This window comes from Harpegnathos saltator, unplaced genomic scaffold (genome assembly GCF_003227715.2).
Source record: "Harpegnathos saltator strain DR-91 unplaced genomic scaffold, Hsal_v8.6 scaffold9, whole genome shotgun sequence".
Classification (NCBI taxonomy): domain Eukaryota; kingdom Metazoa; phylum Arthropoda; class Insecta; order Hymenoptera; family Formicidae; genus Harpegnathos; species Harpegnathos saltator.
In genome coordinates, this window is record NW_020230717.1 from 94,921 (window position 1) to 112,748 (window position 17,828).

At 47.9% G+C, this 17,828-nt stretch overlaps 2 protein-coding genes across 8 annotated transcripts in view; one reads left to right on the forward strand and one right to left on the reverse strand.

Annotated features, from left to right (window-relative positions):
* The first annotated feature begins 2,412 nt into the window (after positions 1–2,412).
* Positions 2,413–9,499, forward strand: Mvb12 (multivesicular body subunit 12-like Mvb12). Of its 2 annotated transcripts, none has more exons than XM_011136737.3 (8): positions 2,413–2,835; positions 7,055–7,200; positions 7,307–7,505; positions 7,589–7,733; positions 7,840–7,923; positions 8,430–8,763; positions 8,935–8,985; positions 9,074–9,499. In XM_011136737.3, exons 2-8 carry the CDS (start codon positions 7,075–7,077, stop codon positions 9,107–9,109), a joined length of 975 nt encoding a protein of 324 aa, XP_011135039.1. In that variant the 5' UTR covers positions 2,413–2,835; positions 7,055–7,074; the 3' UTR covers positions 9,110–9,499. The 2 variants fall into 2 exon arrangements, with proteins under 2 accessions (XP_011135039.1, XP_011135038.1); XM_011136736.3 differs by having other exon boundaries at positions 2,415–2,830.
* Positions 9,500–10,063: 564 nt separating this feature from the next.
* LOC105180577 (uncharacterized) overlaps positions 10,064–17,828 on the reverse strand; it is a 47,399-nt gene continuing 39,634 nt past the window's right edge. For 5 of the 6 annotated variants that reach the window (XM_011136732.3, XM_025307550.1, XM_011136735.3 and 2 more), the window contains exons 2-5: positions 14,429–14,815; positions 13,236–13,942; positions 11,730–12,864; positions 10,064–11,322 (exon numbers count right to left, since the gene is read on the reverse strand). In XM_011136732.3, the coding sequence (XP_011135034.1) occupies positions 10,894–11,322; positions 11,730–12,864; positions 13,236–13,942; positions 14,429–14,815 (2,658 nt within the window). In that variant the 3' untranslated portion in view covers positions 10,064–10,893. Of the gene's footprint in view, positions 11,323–11,729; positions 12,865–13,235; positions 13,943–14,428; positions 14,816–15,710; positions 16,439–17,828 lie in introns of those variants that run through there. The other variant, XM_025307551.1, reaches the window with a different exon arrangement.

The following is a 17,828-nucleotide window of genomic DNA, read 5'->3' on the forward strand; positions in this document are numbered from 1 at the left end:
TTGTCATAGAGAGGAAAGGAGAGAGAGACAGTCGCGCCCGCGATTCAGATTATGGGTAAGAAAGAATTAGGCTCGCTCGCTGAGCGAGAACGAGAGCGACAAGGAGGGAATGATATTCTCTCTCTCTCTCTCGCTCGCTCGGCGCGTCGACAATTGCCGATCGCGTGGCTCACGCGGATTGACCGAGCTGGCTGTGTGCGTATATGCGGGGGGGGGAGGAGAATCCTCGTGCAAGCCCGTCACCAAATTCGCATCACTGATACCAATGATATCAAAACCGAACAAGCTGCGGACAAGCGTAACTTGTAAATACCGGAGATCAATTGTTTATCAGCTTATAGACAATTAATATGACGAGATACCCGCGGAGACCCGTGTACTTCTCTTTTGTCTTTGCGTACAATTGCGATCAATAAAAAATTTTCACGAATTGTTCGGTTTTGACGTCATTGGTATACGTGTGTACGTGTGTGTGTGTATGTGTACAATTGCGTACACGTACAATTGCGATATACACTTATCACGTTAGCATTGATCATTTTTATTCATGCTAAAAGAAATAAGTATGATTATGTAAAGAATTTGTCTGCGTATTATTATACATTCTACATAGCTCTCCCTGTGATAGTAAAAATAACACACTTGAACAACCTCTACGCTCATATCACAAAGCCTGATCCACTGCGCTACTGAAGCAAATTGGTAATTTTACTGCTATAACGACATTAACAGAAAAGATTAAACTTCAACCTACATTTCTCAAAAATGTTTGAGATTTGCACCGTTTTTGAATAGCATTTGTTACTATTACATCAATATTATACTTTTCTGAAAGCAAAATCGCACGGTGATTTCAAGGATGAAGACTCCTCTTGTGTAAGATATTAATTATTCATTCTTTATTAATGGGAAAAGATTTTCCTTTGGTTTAAATGTTCAAGAAAAGTTATTTGTCCTCTGAGAATCTTTCAATTTTTATGTTCGTGAAAAGTTTATAAAATTCGTAAAGAAAAAAAATTATTTTACTACCTACCTGTTCAAGAGTTGCGCATAAGAGATATTTCGACAAATCTGAATCTGAGTCAGTCAACAAATTAAATTTTTCATTCAAAGAAGCATATGTAGGGTAAGCATAAGTAAGATAAGTATAAATAATAAATTAAATATTATTCTCTGAATATAATAATAAATAAATGTTTTTTTCTTTAGCTGAATCATCGAAGTAAATATTCTGTTATAAATTGACTTTTCGGATTACAATATTAATTTGATTTTTCAGAGTACGCTTTAAAATTGACTCTTCGGAATACGCTATTAAATTGACTGATTTTTCGGAGTACACTTTTGAATTGACTCTTCTGACTACACATTTGTTAGTTGACTCTGTGGAGTACATATTTTTTAATTAACTCTTCGGAGAGAAGAGAAGAGAAACATTTTATATTTTATTTTAAAAATCTTAATTTTTGCAGAAAACTGATTGATGAAGAAAAAAATTAATTCACGATCTTAACGAAGATCTTAAAAAATTACTGCAAGAAATGAAGTTGTTGTTATTATATACCATATTGTTTTATACAATATTAAAACATACGCGCAATAATTATCTATAATTTGCATATATGGGCGTTTATGTAATTATAAGTCAATAATATAAAAGTCATGACAAATTAATGTGGCCGCGTGTTATCTCTGTCGCGTCATTGCTAGAAATCGTCCGAACTCTCGAAATTATTTTCTTCCCGAATTATGAATATAAAACAATGTGGAAAGGAAAATAAGGGGGTTAAAGGGGAGACGGCGACGTCCGCCTTACGATAATATCGCTGCTGGCTCGCTTCGTCGCGATTGTCTATTCGCTGGTGGTGAGACAAAGACCGATTCTTCGTTTTTATCTAACTAATCTAGCTCGCTCGTGAACATAGCACAGAACAGAACCAAATAATTATGGACATAGCATGGAATAGTACCAACAAATCGTGGACATTGGCTTAGTAGTTCATGTCCATGAAAAATGGACCCATTTGGCGCTGCGAATCAGCCAACTTTTCCATAACGCTGTAAATGCAGCCATGCCCGCTCTCAGGTTTCTCTCTGTGCAGACCCTTCAACTAATGAGAGTGGCGTTGGAGCGGTATACGCCCAGAGCCATCTATTGAATTAATTGAATTGGACCTTTAAACTAAAGTGCGATTGGGCTCAGTGCTATACGTGCACTTTTGCACCTAATGTCCACAAACCGCGCGTATGGAACTCAAGCGACATCCACATGCTCGTTTCGCTTCGACGACTTCGACTACTCTCTCCCTCTGTCGACGGGTCTTGGAACGCCGTTGATGTCCAATGGAGATAATCTGCGGTCTCTCTTCCCTGAGAAATGTTTCTTGGGGAATCCGTTGCGACAGCTGCGTAGCGATCCGCAGTTCATCTCTTCGTAGTTGCGATGTTTCATCACGACCTCGTAGGAATGCGCGTCTTTATATCGGGGAAGCGAAACGAACCGAAGGGCGCGAACTTTACCGAACATCGTCGAGCGTGGCCGAGCTCGTCGGCATCAGCAGCGCTCGGTGATTTTTCGAACAGTTTCGCAACGCGCCTTGTCGCACGGTAGTGATATGTCATTCCTCGACGTCGTTGTGTCGTAGTCGTCGGTTGACGTGTCATGCGCGTCGTCCGTCGGGAAATATGAACGTCGTCCAGTGGGACCACACCGTGTCCTACCATCGTCGTCGCTGCGTCAGTGCGGAGAACGTGGCGGTGTGAAGGAGAAGACGAAGACGACGACGAGCGAAGAAGGGACAAAGATCGCGGCACGGCGCGTCGCTGCGCGGTAAGGTCAGCTTCTATCGAGCGTGCTTGTGTCGACATCGCCCTCGAGCAGAAAAAGAGTGAGAGAGAGGGAGAGAGAGAGAGAGAGGGGGAGAGAGATAGAGATAGAAAAAGAAGGCATCCGAGAGCGGCCGGCCGATCTCGCATAGCCAAATAATCTTGGCGAGAATCTTGTCTTTTCGCGTACACACACACACACACATACAAACACACATAGAGCGAGCACAATGTTCTTAACGTGCATTTTAATGTCGCCCGTGAGAAACTTATTGTGTTCTCCAGAAGCACGTAACTTGTGCCAGGTCTATTGTACTGTGTTGTGTCGATTATGCACACGTACGCACACACGCACAGTCCTGGCACAACAAAGCTACACACGACTCAAAGCTCCCCGTAACAAACACACTGTATATACCCACACAAGTATATAACCTCGTGTGTTAAAGCTGCTAGTTACGTCAGTTAGGCGCAACGCGCATCTGCTACGTGCATCAAGTACGACGAAGCCAGGTAGCGCAGAAATCATCCCAGGGGATCCTCGGGACGTCGTCAGGTACATCCTGAATGATCTCGCGCCACCTGAGGTGGTCTCACCCACAAAGAGCGAAAGAGAGTCGCACCATTTTAGAGCGTCTACGAGAGACGCATTGTGAGCTCCAGAGGAGTTATACTCGCGTGTTCTCCGTGCGTGATGCCCTGAATCGCGTCTGATGTCCTTCGGCCGGCCCGACGAAGGAGCTGCTCCGCGTTCCCGGGACGCCTCCTTTTCGCGGACTCGATGCTACGACCGGGAACGCAGAACGTAAACATGCGTCTCTATTTCGGGACGACGCACCTGGTACGTGTCGCATGCGAGCTTCTCTGTTTTTCTTTTCGGAATCCTGTTTGCCCAGCCGAGGACGATCATCACGCTCGGGCGAGACGCGCTGAAGCGTCGCCGCTTCCCCGGCTACTTCGTCGGCAGACAATGCTGTTGGAGACGTCGCACGGTCTCTTCGTGGTCGACGCGAAAGCGAATTGTCATCGCATTCTCGACTCGTGCGTTGCGACATCGACCGTGACTGGCTCGACGTCGTCGAGGGAATTCCGTGTTTTCCGTTGATGATGTCGCTGAGAGAAACAACGCACTCGGCCGAGTCCGCAGGATCTGGCCGATCACGCTTAACGGGATGCGTGCTGAGCACTAAATTCCGGAACAGAGCCGGCCGGACTGACATGTGGCGTTTTCGCCTCGAGATCTCGTCCTGACTGGAAGTTAGCGTTTTAAGTAGCTCCGAAAGGTAACTCCGTTATGTCTTTGGTGTTTGCTTTGAGGTTTCTTTTTATCACACTTGAGGTTCTGTGTAGAGATATTTGCCTGTCGGCCTCTCGGCTGTCGACGACTCGGCTGGGCTGTGTAAATCTGCCCGCTTATCGACCATTGCTCGCGATCACATCTGTCGGAAGAATGTCCTTTTGCATTCGGGTGTATGATGTGCAGCTTTGTTTACACGCGGATTGATTCGCCGAATTCTGCAGGAATCTCAGATAAAGCTTCGCACACACTTATTAGCTGATTCTCCGTATTTCCTTGAGAAGATAGCTCGCTGATTGCGGGATTTCTCAAGTTTCAGATTAGCTAGCAAGATTTTCTTCAGGGAATGTTCTTGAAACGTTCTTAGAACGTAGGAATATTCTCAAAACGTTCTTTGGACGTTGTTAAAAGTTTTCTGCTCGGCGGGAATGGATCGAGGATCGTCCAATGCTGAGTGCTGGGGAGTTGACTACACGTTTTGATCGTTGATTTTCTTCTTGACAGCATTTTTGCTGCCTTGCACCCTGCGTGTTTTCGTAGTTTCGACCTATGAATGCCTACCGAAGGTTGGGCTACCTGTTTATTTTGACTGGCAGGTGAGCATGAAAACGAGAAACCCGAAACGATCGTCACGCTCGTGAGTCAAAAGCCTCGATAAAGCCTCTAATATTTGTCGGAAAAAAAGAACTCATTAATCGCTCGTGTCGTATCAGGATATATGCACATGTTATGACTATTGATTACTCGGCTGATCGATAATTTTTTTCCGATTGTCGTATCTTATCATATGATACCGTGTCGTATATCCCCATCCGGACACAAGCGATTAAAAAGCCCTGAAGGAAAATGACTTTCGGCCTGATAAACGTTGAGGCTTCGCTAAAGCTTACACTGAAGCTTTAAGCGTCGTCTACAATGGCAGTAAGCAGTAAGAAGTAAGCGTAAGCGGTAAGAAATAATAAACCAATCACAGGTCGGTTATGACAAAAATAATCAACTGTGGTTGGTCCATTTCTTACTATTCACGCTTACTTACTTCTTACTGCTTACTGCCACTGTAGACGACGCTTTAAGGTCATTCTACAATACGTGTCGTAAGTTGTGAGCCGTAAGAACTGACCAATTATAGCCGATTATTTTTGTAATAATCGACTGTGATTCGCCAATTCTCACGGCTTACAACTTACGACACGTATCATAGAATGACCTTTAAGGCCCATCTACAATGGCTGGAAGAATAAGGTTGAAAGCGTAAGCGGTAAGAAACGAACCAACCACAGTCGATTATTGTTATAATAATCGACGGTGGTTGATTCATTTCTTAGTGCTTACGCGTACAACTTTATTCTCGCAGCCATTGTAGATGAGCCTTTATACCGAATCAGAAAAATCAGCTGGAGGGTACCGAGTCCGGTAGACACGACCGCGCAAGTTGCGAGCAAATTGACCAGGAACCTACGTCGAATGAGACGGATCATTCGACGTAGGAATCTTGTGATCCTGCGGCGAAAGATTTGGTCAAGAAAAAATTAACCGAAACTAAAAAGAAATTCATCAACGAAACCGAGTACACAGTTCCGCGTGTGACTATCAGCAGCTTGGCTCAAGCGCCGCGACAATTCGGAACAATTCTCCCAATGAGATACTGAACGAACTGGACGACAATTACGACCGCCCCATTGAGCCAGATTCGCAGTCTGTTGTTAAACAAAGGAGGGTCTGAATGAACGGCGAAACAGTCGGAAACATCACAAGGCGATCGCTTCACACCCACACACATACATACACACACGAGCCTGAAATCGAGTTCATTTAACTCGACTCGAGTCGTTTCGCCGGACCTTTCCTCCAGTGTGCATGCATCACTCTTGATCACATCGGAATGTTTTTCCACGAACACATACACACACACACACACACATCCAACACGCCCGCTCTCGCAGGTCACCGACGTACGTTCCACTTTACGTTCTTTCTCTCGCTCGCTCTCTCTCTCTCTCTCTCTCTCTCTCTCTCTCTCTCTCTCTCTCTCTCTCTCTCTCTCTCTCTCTCTCTCTCGCTCTCCGTCTCCGCTTTTTCCTTCCTCCTCTTTCGACCCTTCAACTCCGCCCGTTAATTCATAATAGACCAGTGTACTCTCTTCGACATTGTCGACGACGGCGGCGGCGACGACGACGACGACGACGACGACGACAACTCACTCGCGCTCCTCCTCGCTAATAGAATCTCACGACGACGACGACGACGACGACGACGACGACGACGACGACGAGGAGGAGAGACACAAATTTCCGGTGCGATTGTGCCGGACCGTCACTCGGGAGGGACGGATCGATTACCATTGTGTAATACTAATTAACGACGGTAATTAACGCGGCTCGCGCCCGTGCGCGCGGAAACTCGATCGAGCGCGCGCGAGGGCCGACAGAATCGGATAGTGCCTCACGCGATAAGAGAGCACCGCCACGGACGCCTTTATGACTCTATTTTCCCGTGGAACCAACCGGCGTCTCTCGCATGGATTAACGAGCGCGCCGTTCTCAATCGAGACCCGCCAGAGACTTGTTTCATAGTCGATCGCTTTTACGGCTTGCGAGTCCGCCGTGTAGCGGAGAATCTCGGTCACGTCGGGCGTATTTTTGGCGCGATCCCGCCGGGGAGGGGCGGGGGTGGCCTGGAAGCTTGACGCATTAACTTTTGAATTACTCGTTATCTATTGTTGACGACGACGATGATGATGGCTTCATTGTATTATCTAATCTCAAGCTTTCGACAAATATTCAGCGGCACCAAGTTCCCCGCGAGTCGCCGATCCCGGGCGATCCCGGGCGATCCCTCGCGTCGTTATTCTTCGCCTATTCTTAGGATTCGGCGCGAATTTTCACCACGATTTGTGCGAGCCGACTGACCGGGTGATGTGTGAATCGACAGGTAACCGGGATCAAGCAGAGATGTCGAAGAAGACCAACTGCAAGATGTTGGTTCATCAACTGTCGGCCGTGTTGCCGGACGACAGGCCGATAACTGCCATTAGCGTCGTCGAGGACGTCGACAAGTGCCCGCCGAACTTCACAGTGGTATGAGCGGAGTTATGTTGATTAGCGCGATCTCGCCGGGGATGATGCCGAACGCAATTGCTCCGGTGGTAGAGACGATTCTAACGACCTGTCGTGTTCGGCTTAGGTGTCGAGGACGTACGACCAGGACACGGACGCGGATCTATGGAGAGAAAGCGGACTGTTCATCAAGAAGAAGGGCAGGTACATCTGCTTCTCCAAGACTGAGGGCCAGCCCGACTGCGTGGTCGAGGATATCGTGGTGATCAACGAGCGAGATACCCCGCCGGAGGGCTACTGCATGATCTCGTACACCGTGGATTCGAGTGAGTCTTCTGGGCGGTCGGGTCTTGCTATCTAGCATTGCAAACGTCGTGTAAAAAACCGCGTCGCGGCGGATTTCTTGCAGGGCAGAGGGCGTGGCGGAAGAAACAGGTGTGCTATAAACTTAGGAATAAGGACCTGTGCGAGAAAGCGGTCACCGATATCATAATATGCAGCAGGATAATCCACAAAGATTACAAGCTGGCCCCCATCGGGTTCTCCGCTGCTGGGTAGGTTATCTGATAACGATGTCGTCGATGTTCGTCCGACAAGCCTCGCGTCCGACGCTTTATACCCACGACTTTGTATCTCACCGATGTCTCTCGCTGCTTGCAGTATCATCAACGGCGTTCGCGTGTGCTACAAGACGGTGGATATCACAAATGCGAACTCGAACTCGCAGTCGTACGTTAATATAGAGTGAGTCATCTCCTTTGGCGTCAAACCAAGCCATATGCTAATTTTCTATTGAGCCGGCTACGCGTGTTATGACAGATGCAGGTCAACGTTGCTGAAGCGCATCGCTCATGAGTGTCGGAGGGACGTTGGGTTAGCGCAAAAATTCCTGCCTGAAGAGAAAGTGAAAAGAAACCAAGAAATTTGTACCAAAGGATCTATAAAAGAGATGAAGAGATTCATGTGAAAGAAAGAAAAGAAAAAAAAGTGAAAAAGTTACACAAAACAAATGTAAGAAATTCATACAAGAAGAAACGAGTAGAAACTGATAGAAGACGAAGCGAAGAAACTTAATACACGCGTGTGAATTTCACGTATCGGCGAACGTTGGCGAACATCTGTCACGTACATTTCTTGCACGGAGCCGGCTTCGCGCGCACGCGCGCGCGCACACACACACACACACACACACACACACACACACACACGCACGCATACTCCAACTCTAACTACAGATATTTCCACCATAGCTTACTACAAAGCGCTTCTCCGAATCCATCGAACGGGACCCCTCACAGAGCAGCTCCCGAGCGGCCTCCGAAACCAAAGTTCTCACCAAAACCGGCCAATGGAATCTACCCGCTGATCGGAGCGGCCAAGGACGGCGACGAGTCGGGCGATCGAGATTACGAGATCCTCACTCCCAGCGCAAGGATCAGGCCGACCAGGCCCGCGCCTCAACCGCCCACGTCATCGGCCATAGGGTCGACGCCCATCTACGGCACGCTTCCGGGATCGTCCGATCTCGACGGAGTCCCGTTCGTGCTTAACCCACGTCTCACCGCTCATTTGGATTCCGCGAGCGTGAGTATGCCGCGTTTGCTCTCGCAGAGAAACTCTCTCTCTCTCTCTCTCTCTCTCTCTCTCTCGCTCTCTCTCGCTCTCTCGCTCTCTCTCGCGTCAGTCCCTAATGACTATGTCCGACGTCGTTGCTATTACAACCTCTAATGATACTTTTTTTCTTCCTCTCGGCAGAACAAACTTCCCGTCATCAAGGTGTGGACGCAGAAGGATTTGGACAGGGAGGTAGGTTGTCTCTTCCATCGCGAACACGTTGCGTCTTCTTCGTCTTCGGTCTTGCCGGAAATAACCGACACTCTACCTTCTGTTGCAGTTCTTTTATGATTTCCGCGCGGAAAGGGAGACTTGAGAGACTCGAAGATGCGTGCCAAAACTGTCTCCTCGCGAGCAGCTGTGTGTCGAGAGCGATTCCTTCGCCGTTCGTTCGTTCGTTCGTTCGTTCGTATCGAGCGTAATATTAGCCAAGCATAATGGAGTGCCTGAACGAGTGATTTATACTAACCCTGCGAGAATGAAATGCCCACGACGCTTATAAGGAGAAATGAGGAGAGAAAAGTTTTACTATATCTGAGAGAAAGTGAACAAGATAGAAACTTACTCGATGTATAACGCGTTTCTTCCTCCTCTTCCACGCCCCGATTTAGATTTTGATACCAGCGACAGCGTTGTATTTTTATAGACTTGCGTTGTATTTTTTGATAGATAGTAGAAGATTATACTTGTATGTATAATATATGTACACACGTTTGTATCATACATTCGAGATTCTCTCTCTGTCGGGGATCCGTCGGCGACCCCTCCCGACATCACATATCTGCGCTTCTGCCGCGCGAACGAGCTCGTCGAACGAAATAACATCGCGTTCTCGCCCCTGCGAAAATTAATGTTCGTCCAAGCGGACGGCGAGAACGAAGCGTGCCGTATTTAAGAGTCACTTGGTTCATTTAGTTAACCTAAGTTCCTTTTTCTGTGTTCGCGTCTTTCTCAGTCGCACGCCATACTAATTCCTTCTCATACTTAAGACTTAATGCGCAAACGCTTGTGTAACTTGAAGTATTTTGCAATTGAGGTGTCGTTTTTCCCTTCATGCGTGATCAAGCGTAGTTCATCGTTCACAAAACTTTCGAACTCTGCGCTCACTCTCGCACGTGTATCGGGTAATTCTCCGAGATTATGTGTCACTTCGCGCGTTTCTTTTTCTTTCGGAGGATAAGAAGGGGGTGAGAAGAAGAGAGCACGATTGTTTCGGCGTCGGCGGAACGCGAGATTAGACTTATCTTCCTCCCGAGATCTTCCTTCATTTTATATATATATATATTATACCTTGCGTAAGTATCACATGGCGTAAGTTTTCTCGATTGATCGCACACAATTGTAATTTATCATAGAGACCTGTATGTAAAACAATAATTTAATAAAAGATCACGTGCGTGACAAGTCACTAATTATATCCCGTATTGTGTATTCATTCGACGAACAGTGCGCGCGACAGCGATATATACAGTGCTTCACAAATGAACAATCTGAGTGTCAAACTTTCAGACGAGAGTTATATTTTTAGTTGACAGACACCGTACGAGGGTCTATAAATAATTTCTCTCACAGCAAGAACAACCGAGTCAACGTTGCGCGTTGTGTACGAACGTCTTCTCGACGAGCGAAGTATGATATAAATGAAATAAATTAACCGATCGCCGGAACCGACGCGGCGATCGCCTTCTCTTTTCATCTAAAAGATTTAAGGACTCATGTATCTTTTTTTTTTTTTCTTAGACGTTATATATAGAATTCTCTCACCATGTTACGCGTTTTACATGGCGCAACTTGCTAAGGCACAGGACGCTCGTGAGGGAGCTTTCATGAGCGGATGTCGCGGACTCCCCTCGCTCGTGCTCTCATCGTGACGCGACGTCCTGTTCCTTCTCGCGCAATACTGTAAAATTCCATTTGCACTTTAAGGACGAGAGTGACTCGCGCGTATTACAATAAGTACACACACAAGGAGAAGATACTCGTTGAGTGATGCTCGAAGGGCGTTCAGGGCGAGGAGGGCCTTCTGAACGTCTTTATCGGCGAGTTGTCGGCCGAGACGGCGGGTCGGAAAATGTTGCCCGGCAGGACACTGGCCAGTCGTCAGACAAACGGTCCTGTCCAGTGCCTGACGTGCGTGGTGGTATTACCGGTCGTCGACTGAACCCCGTGCCTCTCCAGCACCGCCGTGGCCTTGATCCTGCTCTTATACTTCACGTCCTTCGGCTTCAGCATGCTCTTGTGGTTGCTCAGCAGCCTGGACGGCGTGAGGATCGACTTGTTGCTGAGGCCGGTCGCCTCCAGGAAGTGATCGTAACCGCTGCTTCCAGAGTCGCTGTTGCTGCTGCCGTTGTTGTTGCCGGCAGGCATATTGTTGTTGTCTTTGGCGATGTTGCTCTCGCTCTGCCCGGGGTTATTCAGAGAGGAGTGGCTCAGCCTCTCGGAGCCGTCACCTTCGGGCCGATCGGGGTCGTCCGACAGGTCGCACTCGTCCAGATTGAACTCCTCGAAGTTCTGCCGGATGTCGAAGTCCTGAAGAGAAGACGGACCAATGAAGATGTCGCGTTCTTGATAAGACAAGACATGCGTTTTGTTGATGCATTCATTGTGAAACAATAGAAAATTTTATCCCCAGAGGTGTCCCCATCAGGTATAACCTGGTCAATATTTTTCATTGAATTAAGGAAAATATTGCAATTATTTGCCCTAAAAATTTCAATACTTACATCAAGAACAGTCTCAAAGACAGGATATAATAAAATATATCAATAGACCATTGTATAAATTGGCTGTGAATAAGCTAATACAGTTGAAGTGACATGAAATGAACACAACAACAAAGGAACAAGGTTCCAACACTGAAATTCACTTCGCTAGCTTCCTCTATCTCGGTTTCCAGTAAACTCGCGAAGGAATCTCGCTGCCGTGAAGAAACTTACGTGCTCGAGTTCGGCGTGTCGTTCTCTCGCGCGAGTTCTGTCCCTCGTCGCTTGCTCCTCAGGGTCGCCGATCTTGAATTCCTCAAAGTGCCTGACGATACTCGTCACTCGCGCCGCGCCCTTCGTCGGCTCCGGCTCCTTTTGCCTGGCTTGGAAGGACGATCGCACGTGGTTGAACCTGCTTTTCCAGAATCCAGCCTCCTCGCGACCGCTCGCTTCTCTCGTAGAGCTCCTGGTTGAGCTCCTCGCCGAGCTCTTCGCCTCGTCCAGGTTCAGGCTCCTCGCAGCTTTGGACGTCGACGACGACAGCAGTTCCAGAATACCTCTTCTCGCAGAGTCCACGCTTCCGGGGTCTTGCTGAGACCTCTTCTCATCGATCAAGAACGACGGACTCGGGATCTTCTTCAGGGTCAACGTGTTGTTGCGGAACTGCGGTTTCGGCGGCAACGCCGGCGGCGTCCTCGGTGGCGTCGGCGAGGTCTGTGTCGTCGTTACCTCCGGCAGTGATTCGATGTCCTCGTAATCGAGATTCGTCGAACGTGGCCTGGCGATGGTCAAACCCCTGGTGGACATCTGCAGGCAGGCTTTCTCCTCAATCCTTTCCATCTTCAAGGGTGGATTGCTCGCTTGGGGCTTCGATAAGAACTGCCTCGCCTCTTCGACGTCGACTTTGGGTTCGATGATGACCAACGGGATCGCCTTGGAGTCTTTGGAGTCGTCGTCCGGTTCTTTCTGAACGATTCTCATGCCAAATTCGTCCTCGGACGCGCTGCCCTCGTTCTCTTGGACCTCGTCCTCCCGTGGCGGCTCCTTGTTGTCCATGGTAGACTCCTCGGAGTTTCTCCTCTCCATCTCGGAACCCACGGACTCGATGTCGGACAATCTAGCCGGCTGGAAACGCACAATCCTACCGCGGTGCTTGAACCTGCGTGGCGCCGACAGCATGTTCTCCTCCTCCTCCATGTCGCGCAGCAGGATTTGATTGACACACTCCAGGACGGAGTTGTGATTGCTGTTGGGCCTGTAGACGTTGTGCCGAAACATGTCATCGTTCAGTCTGTCTTCGTCAGGATCGCTGTACCAGTTGATGCTGGTGTCCTCCACGGTCACCTCAGGCGGCTCGATCTTCGTCTCGCTGCGAAAAGAAATCAGAATTAATCTTTCAGAAACAAAATAAATATATATCCGGTTACAAAGCAACTTTGTATACTTTCTCACTTGAAAGTGAATATATATATATATATATGTATAACTTTGGAGAATATAATTATTCCAACTTTCTAATATTATTTCTTTCGTAGGGAAAAATTAAAACTTATAAATAAAGATATTTTATTTTAATACATCTAAATTTATTATCTCGTAGCTCTGACAACCTTTTTTATAAAACTTTTTTCTGCCACGAACAATTTTTATAGAACATCTTTTTTTATATTATGCAAATATATCCGGATACACACGTAAAGGCACATTCAATGGAAATTTCAATCATCGATGGTAACTTACATGTTATTATTGTTGCTATAATCGTCCTCCGTCCTCGACAGCTCCGTCTTCTGCTGCAAGTGCCTCTCGTTCGTCTCGTTGCAGGCATTCACGTAGATCGGCTCGCTCTTCTCCTGCAGATTGGTGCTCGTGTCCTGCTCCTCGTCCTCCGAGACGAAGTTGCAGTCCATCCCGTCGTCCTTGCTTTCTGTCCTCGTGATGCCGACCACTTCGATTACTTCTGAGCCCTTTGGCACTTTTTGCCCCTTCACTCTGCGCAGGGACGATTTCCTCTTCGTGGTCGTCGTCGTCGTCGTCGTAATCGTGACGGTGCCTTCCTCCGCCTCCTCCTCCTCGTCCTCGTCCACGATCATCGTGGTCTCGTTCTCGCTGTCGGTCACCGTCATCGGCGTGCACCTGCTCGAGCATTTGTTCAACGTCGATCCCGGCGACACGTCCGTGCTCTCACCCTCGCAGAAACCCTCCGTGCTGAGCAACGACGGGCTGCCCTCGGTCGTCGTGGTGATGATCGACGCGTCGGTGTTCTCGCTGCTGGTCATACTGGTCTTGGAGATATCGCTGCCGGCGAAGCTGTGGGTCTTCCTCACGCCGCTGCGATCCAACTCCTCGAGGACGATGCCGGCCGCCGCTGGGTTCAGCCGCGTGATTATCTCGCACTTGAGACTCGCGATGTCCTTGCCGAGGCCGCTCTCCTGCAGCGTCTCCTTCTGGAAGTAGCATTTGGTCGAGAATTTATATACCGAATTTATATATTGAGAGAATCATAGATAAAAAGATGTTTTTATAGCGAGTAGACTACCGCGGTAAAAATTAAATATTAATATAAGTAAAATATAATTAAATATTAACGAGAATTATATACGTATGTCGTTACCGCTACTTTGTGTCGATAACAAAAAAATATGCCAGACGCAGAACACGAATGCAATTTTTAACAAGATAAATTATCCTTCCTCGATACGAACTTTACGAATCTACTCTCTAAATTTCTCGCGGTGAAATCAAAACGAATGAAAATCCGATACGGGGGAAAAGCGATAACGGAAATATTGCTATAATTTAAATATATACTCTTGAAATATTTTTCATTCTCTCTGTGAGGATTGTAGAGTTCTCTATATTATCGTTTCTGTGTTCCATTTTCGAGAAGCGGAAAATGTATAGCTGAAATATATAAGATTTTCTCAAGTTACCTGCAGACTGCCGAAGTTTTGCAGGTTCTTGTCGACGTTGGCGTTAACCTCGACGTCGACCAGCGTCGGATCGCGTTTACACTTGATGTAGTTCTTCGTGTAACGCCTCAGCATCGCGATCTCCAGCTGTTGGTTCCGAATGACGTTGTCCTTCTCGCAGAGCAGCTGTCTGATCGACTTCTGCTCCTGTTTGAGACGCGCCTCTAGGACCAACAGAGCCCGCAATATCCTCGAGAGTTGCTGGTCCCGCAGAGTTCTCTCGGACTCGTGACCGGCAGTACGATGGTCTAACTCCCTCACCAGGTCCCTGCATCTCTTCGTGGCGGCCTTCAGGGCTTCCTGAGTGCGCGCCAGTTCCTTCTTGAGCGTTCGGACTTCGGTTTCCATCTGGAAGGCACACATTTGCACGGAGAAATATCTTCCGAGCCGACAAAAAGCCGTTTTTCACGCGTACAAAATGATTGTCCTTTTGAATTTTTCTATTACGAAGGATTACGATGCATTGGGAGATGCAAAAGGAGCGGTTTCCAACGACCAATCTTTCGTTTAATTTAGAGTCGGTTTCTTCGTTGCGCATAAATAGAAAAACATATCACGAATAATCTATAGAATTAATCGGCAATTAAACAAATCGTTTACACCCAGAATTCTGATTAGAAATTAATTCACCAATGAGAGATTAAAGAATCCTCTAATTGGGATAACAAAGGAAAAAGGATTCAAGGCGAGATGAGCAAAGCGTAGCGAGCGGTGCAACACACACACACACACACACACACAAATACGTACACACACACCTCAACGCAAACGTGAGTCGCGCCTTTTTCCAAATTCCTACTCTAGCCGCTCTCTCGAGAATAAACGGCTCGAGTTGCACAATGCGGAGCGCGCGGCGAGATATTCATCATGCATGCGAGCGCATGCAGGCTGAAGGATGAATGCCGACGTTTTGCGCGGCAAAATCGAGGAACAATGCCGGCTCCGGCCTTGCCTCGCTTTAGATACGAGAGACGCGAGGAGAAGAGTCTCTCTCGGCGAGCCCGAGTCGACTCGAGAAAGAGACACGTCCCCGGATATATTCGTCCAGGTGCGCAAAAGGAGCGGCCGGCTGGCTGCAGGACCGGAAGGACCTGACCCCTGGTCCGCGGACTTGCAAACCGGACTGGAGTCGCGGGGCGTCGCGACGGGAAGAACGACGGCGAGCCATTGTTAGGTAAACACTGTTCAACTTAACGCGTTGACTGATCAAGGGTGAGCGGTGCATTTGCATTTTGGGTCATACCTGACGTGCAGCGAGTTCCATTACCGCGGCGGTGCCGACTAATGAGTTTCTTCGACGAACACATGCGTGATGTCTCTCTCTCTCTCTCTCTCTATCTCTCAATTTCGAGACGCTTTTTTAAGCCTTAACCACGGGAAGAAAACAGCCTGACTGAACTCCCATTATTTGGCGACCAGACGAAAACTCGTTGGAATAGAAAGATTTCCGTAGGAGGTTTCTATTCAGTCTATTGTGTTCTCAATTATCCCAGCCGAGTTCTCTCCAGCTCGGCTAGAAATTCCGACGAAATTTCCAACTTTGTTCGTGGCAACATAGACGTCGTTTCTGAATTATGAGTTTTTGCCTGATCCTTGTTCGATCACACGAGCTGGGGTTCTTCCCCCACGTTTACTAAACTGAAACTCATCGGTCCCTCTAGCCGTTCGCATTGTGTCCGGGCGTGCGTATACATTACGACCTGATTGTTTGGCTAAGCCGTCACTCTAACAGCTTGACGTATCATATGTCACCGCATCGTATCACACGTCATACGTACGACATTATACCGTATCAAACTAAACCTGATTAATATGAAACGTAGGTCGTTGCGAATAAAATATTGTACATATACCGCTTCGTCGAGGAAGCGCTTTGAAGTGTTATTTTATACAGGGTGTCCCATTGTCCCAAGGAAAAACAGTCGATTCGAATATCTCGAAAACTGAGCCCGACAGACAAAAATGTTTCAGACAAAAGTCGTTCGAATTAATCGGTAGAAAAAGATGACATAATAAAAAATTTGGGTTTCCATTTAAGAAAAGTAATGATCAATTAATATCTCGAAAGAGTCATCGGCGCCATCTGTAAACAAAACGATATAGTTCTGTTTTTTGTCTTCCCCCCCTCTCCCCCTTGAAACCATACAACTTTTGTCTGAAACATTTTTGTCTATCGGGCTCGGTTTTCGAGATATTCGAACCGACTGTTTATTGTAATGGGACACCCTGTATATTTTATGATACACAGCAAACGTCTTTAGTTTCCGTTTGACGCCAAGACTTCGTCCAACGAAACGGAGCACCTGTGTCATTTCTCGCCCCGCCCCGCGAGAGAAAATCCCACGCTTTTTACGGCGGCAGATTTGCGTTTCCGCGTATATGTATGTACGTCGGCCGGGCGGACGGTAGACTTGCTTTCCAGAAAAGGAAACCGCGAAGTGGCGCGCTTTCCGCTAGTCGATTTAAACACCGCTCGTTCGAGCGGGCGGTCTAACGGCGACGCGGCTAAAGTGCCAGCCGCAATTACGCGCGGTTTATTCGCGCCGCGCAATATGCGCCCTGCGCGGCGTGTTATCGTTGCGCGCGGCTTTCTCGCTTTACGGGCTTTTATACTGACACGATATATTACAAACACACACGCACGTGTGGAATGTAACGATTCCCCGGCGAATGATTCCGCGGTGGCGGAGGTCTCTCGAATATCGATAAGCTCTGAGGCTAAGATCAGCCGATTAAATCGCGCATCGCGAGATACGCGTCGTTCTCGCTGTTTAATGAGCGGTCAGTTGACTTTGAAAAAATCGACTTTGAACACTTCGCTGTTCGCGAAGACCCTGACGTACCTCTTCTCTCTCTCTCTCTCTCTCTCTCTCTCTCTCTCTCTCTCTCTCGTTGCTTTCCGAGGTTTTAATCAGTGCTCGATTAATAACAAGACGCGGAGACATTCTCGCGAGGCGTAAACTTCTGCCGCGTGGCGGCATTCTTCCTCGACGCGAAACAATCGCGCATCCGAAATACCTCCGCTCTGCTCGCCGGAGGAGAACGCTAACGGGAGGAACCCCTCCGCGAGGGTCCTTCCGTGAAATTCTTAAGGAGCTCCTTCGCGGGCCGATTACAAGGTTACCGAGTCATCGGGACGGGAGTTTCTCAGGCCGCTGGCGCTGGCCATAAATTATACGCCCCTGGTTCCCAAAGAGACGAGAACGCGCTGCGTGGATCCTGCGTGATTTTTCAAGCGCGCGCGCGGAATGAAGCTGAGGAGGGTATGCGGTGGCGATGTAAAATGTACGCAAATAATTGTACTCGCGAGTCCAGGAGGAGGCTGCCTCTCAGACAGTCGATCAAGCGAACGCCTGGGCCA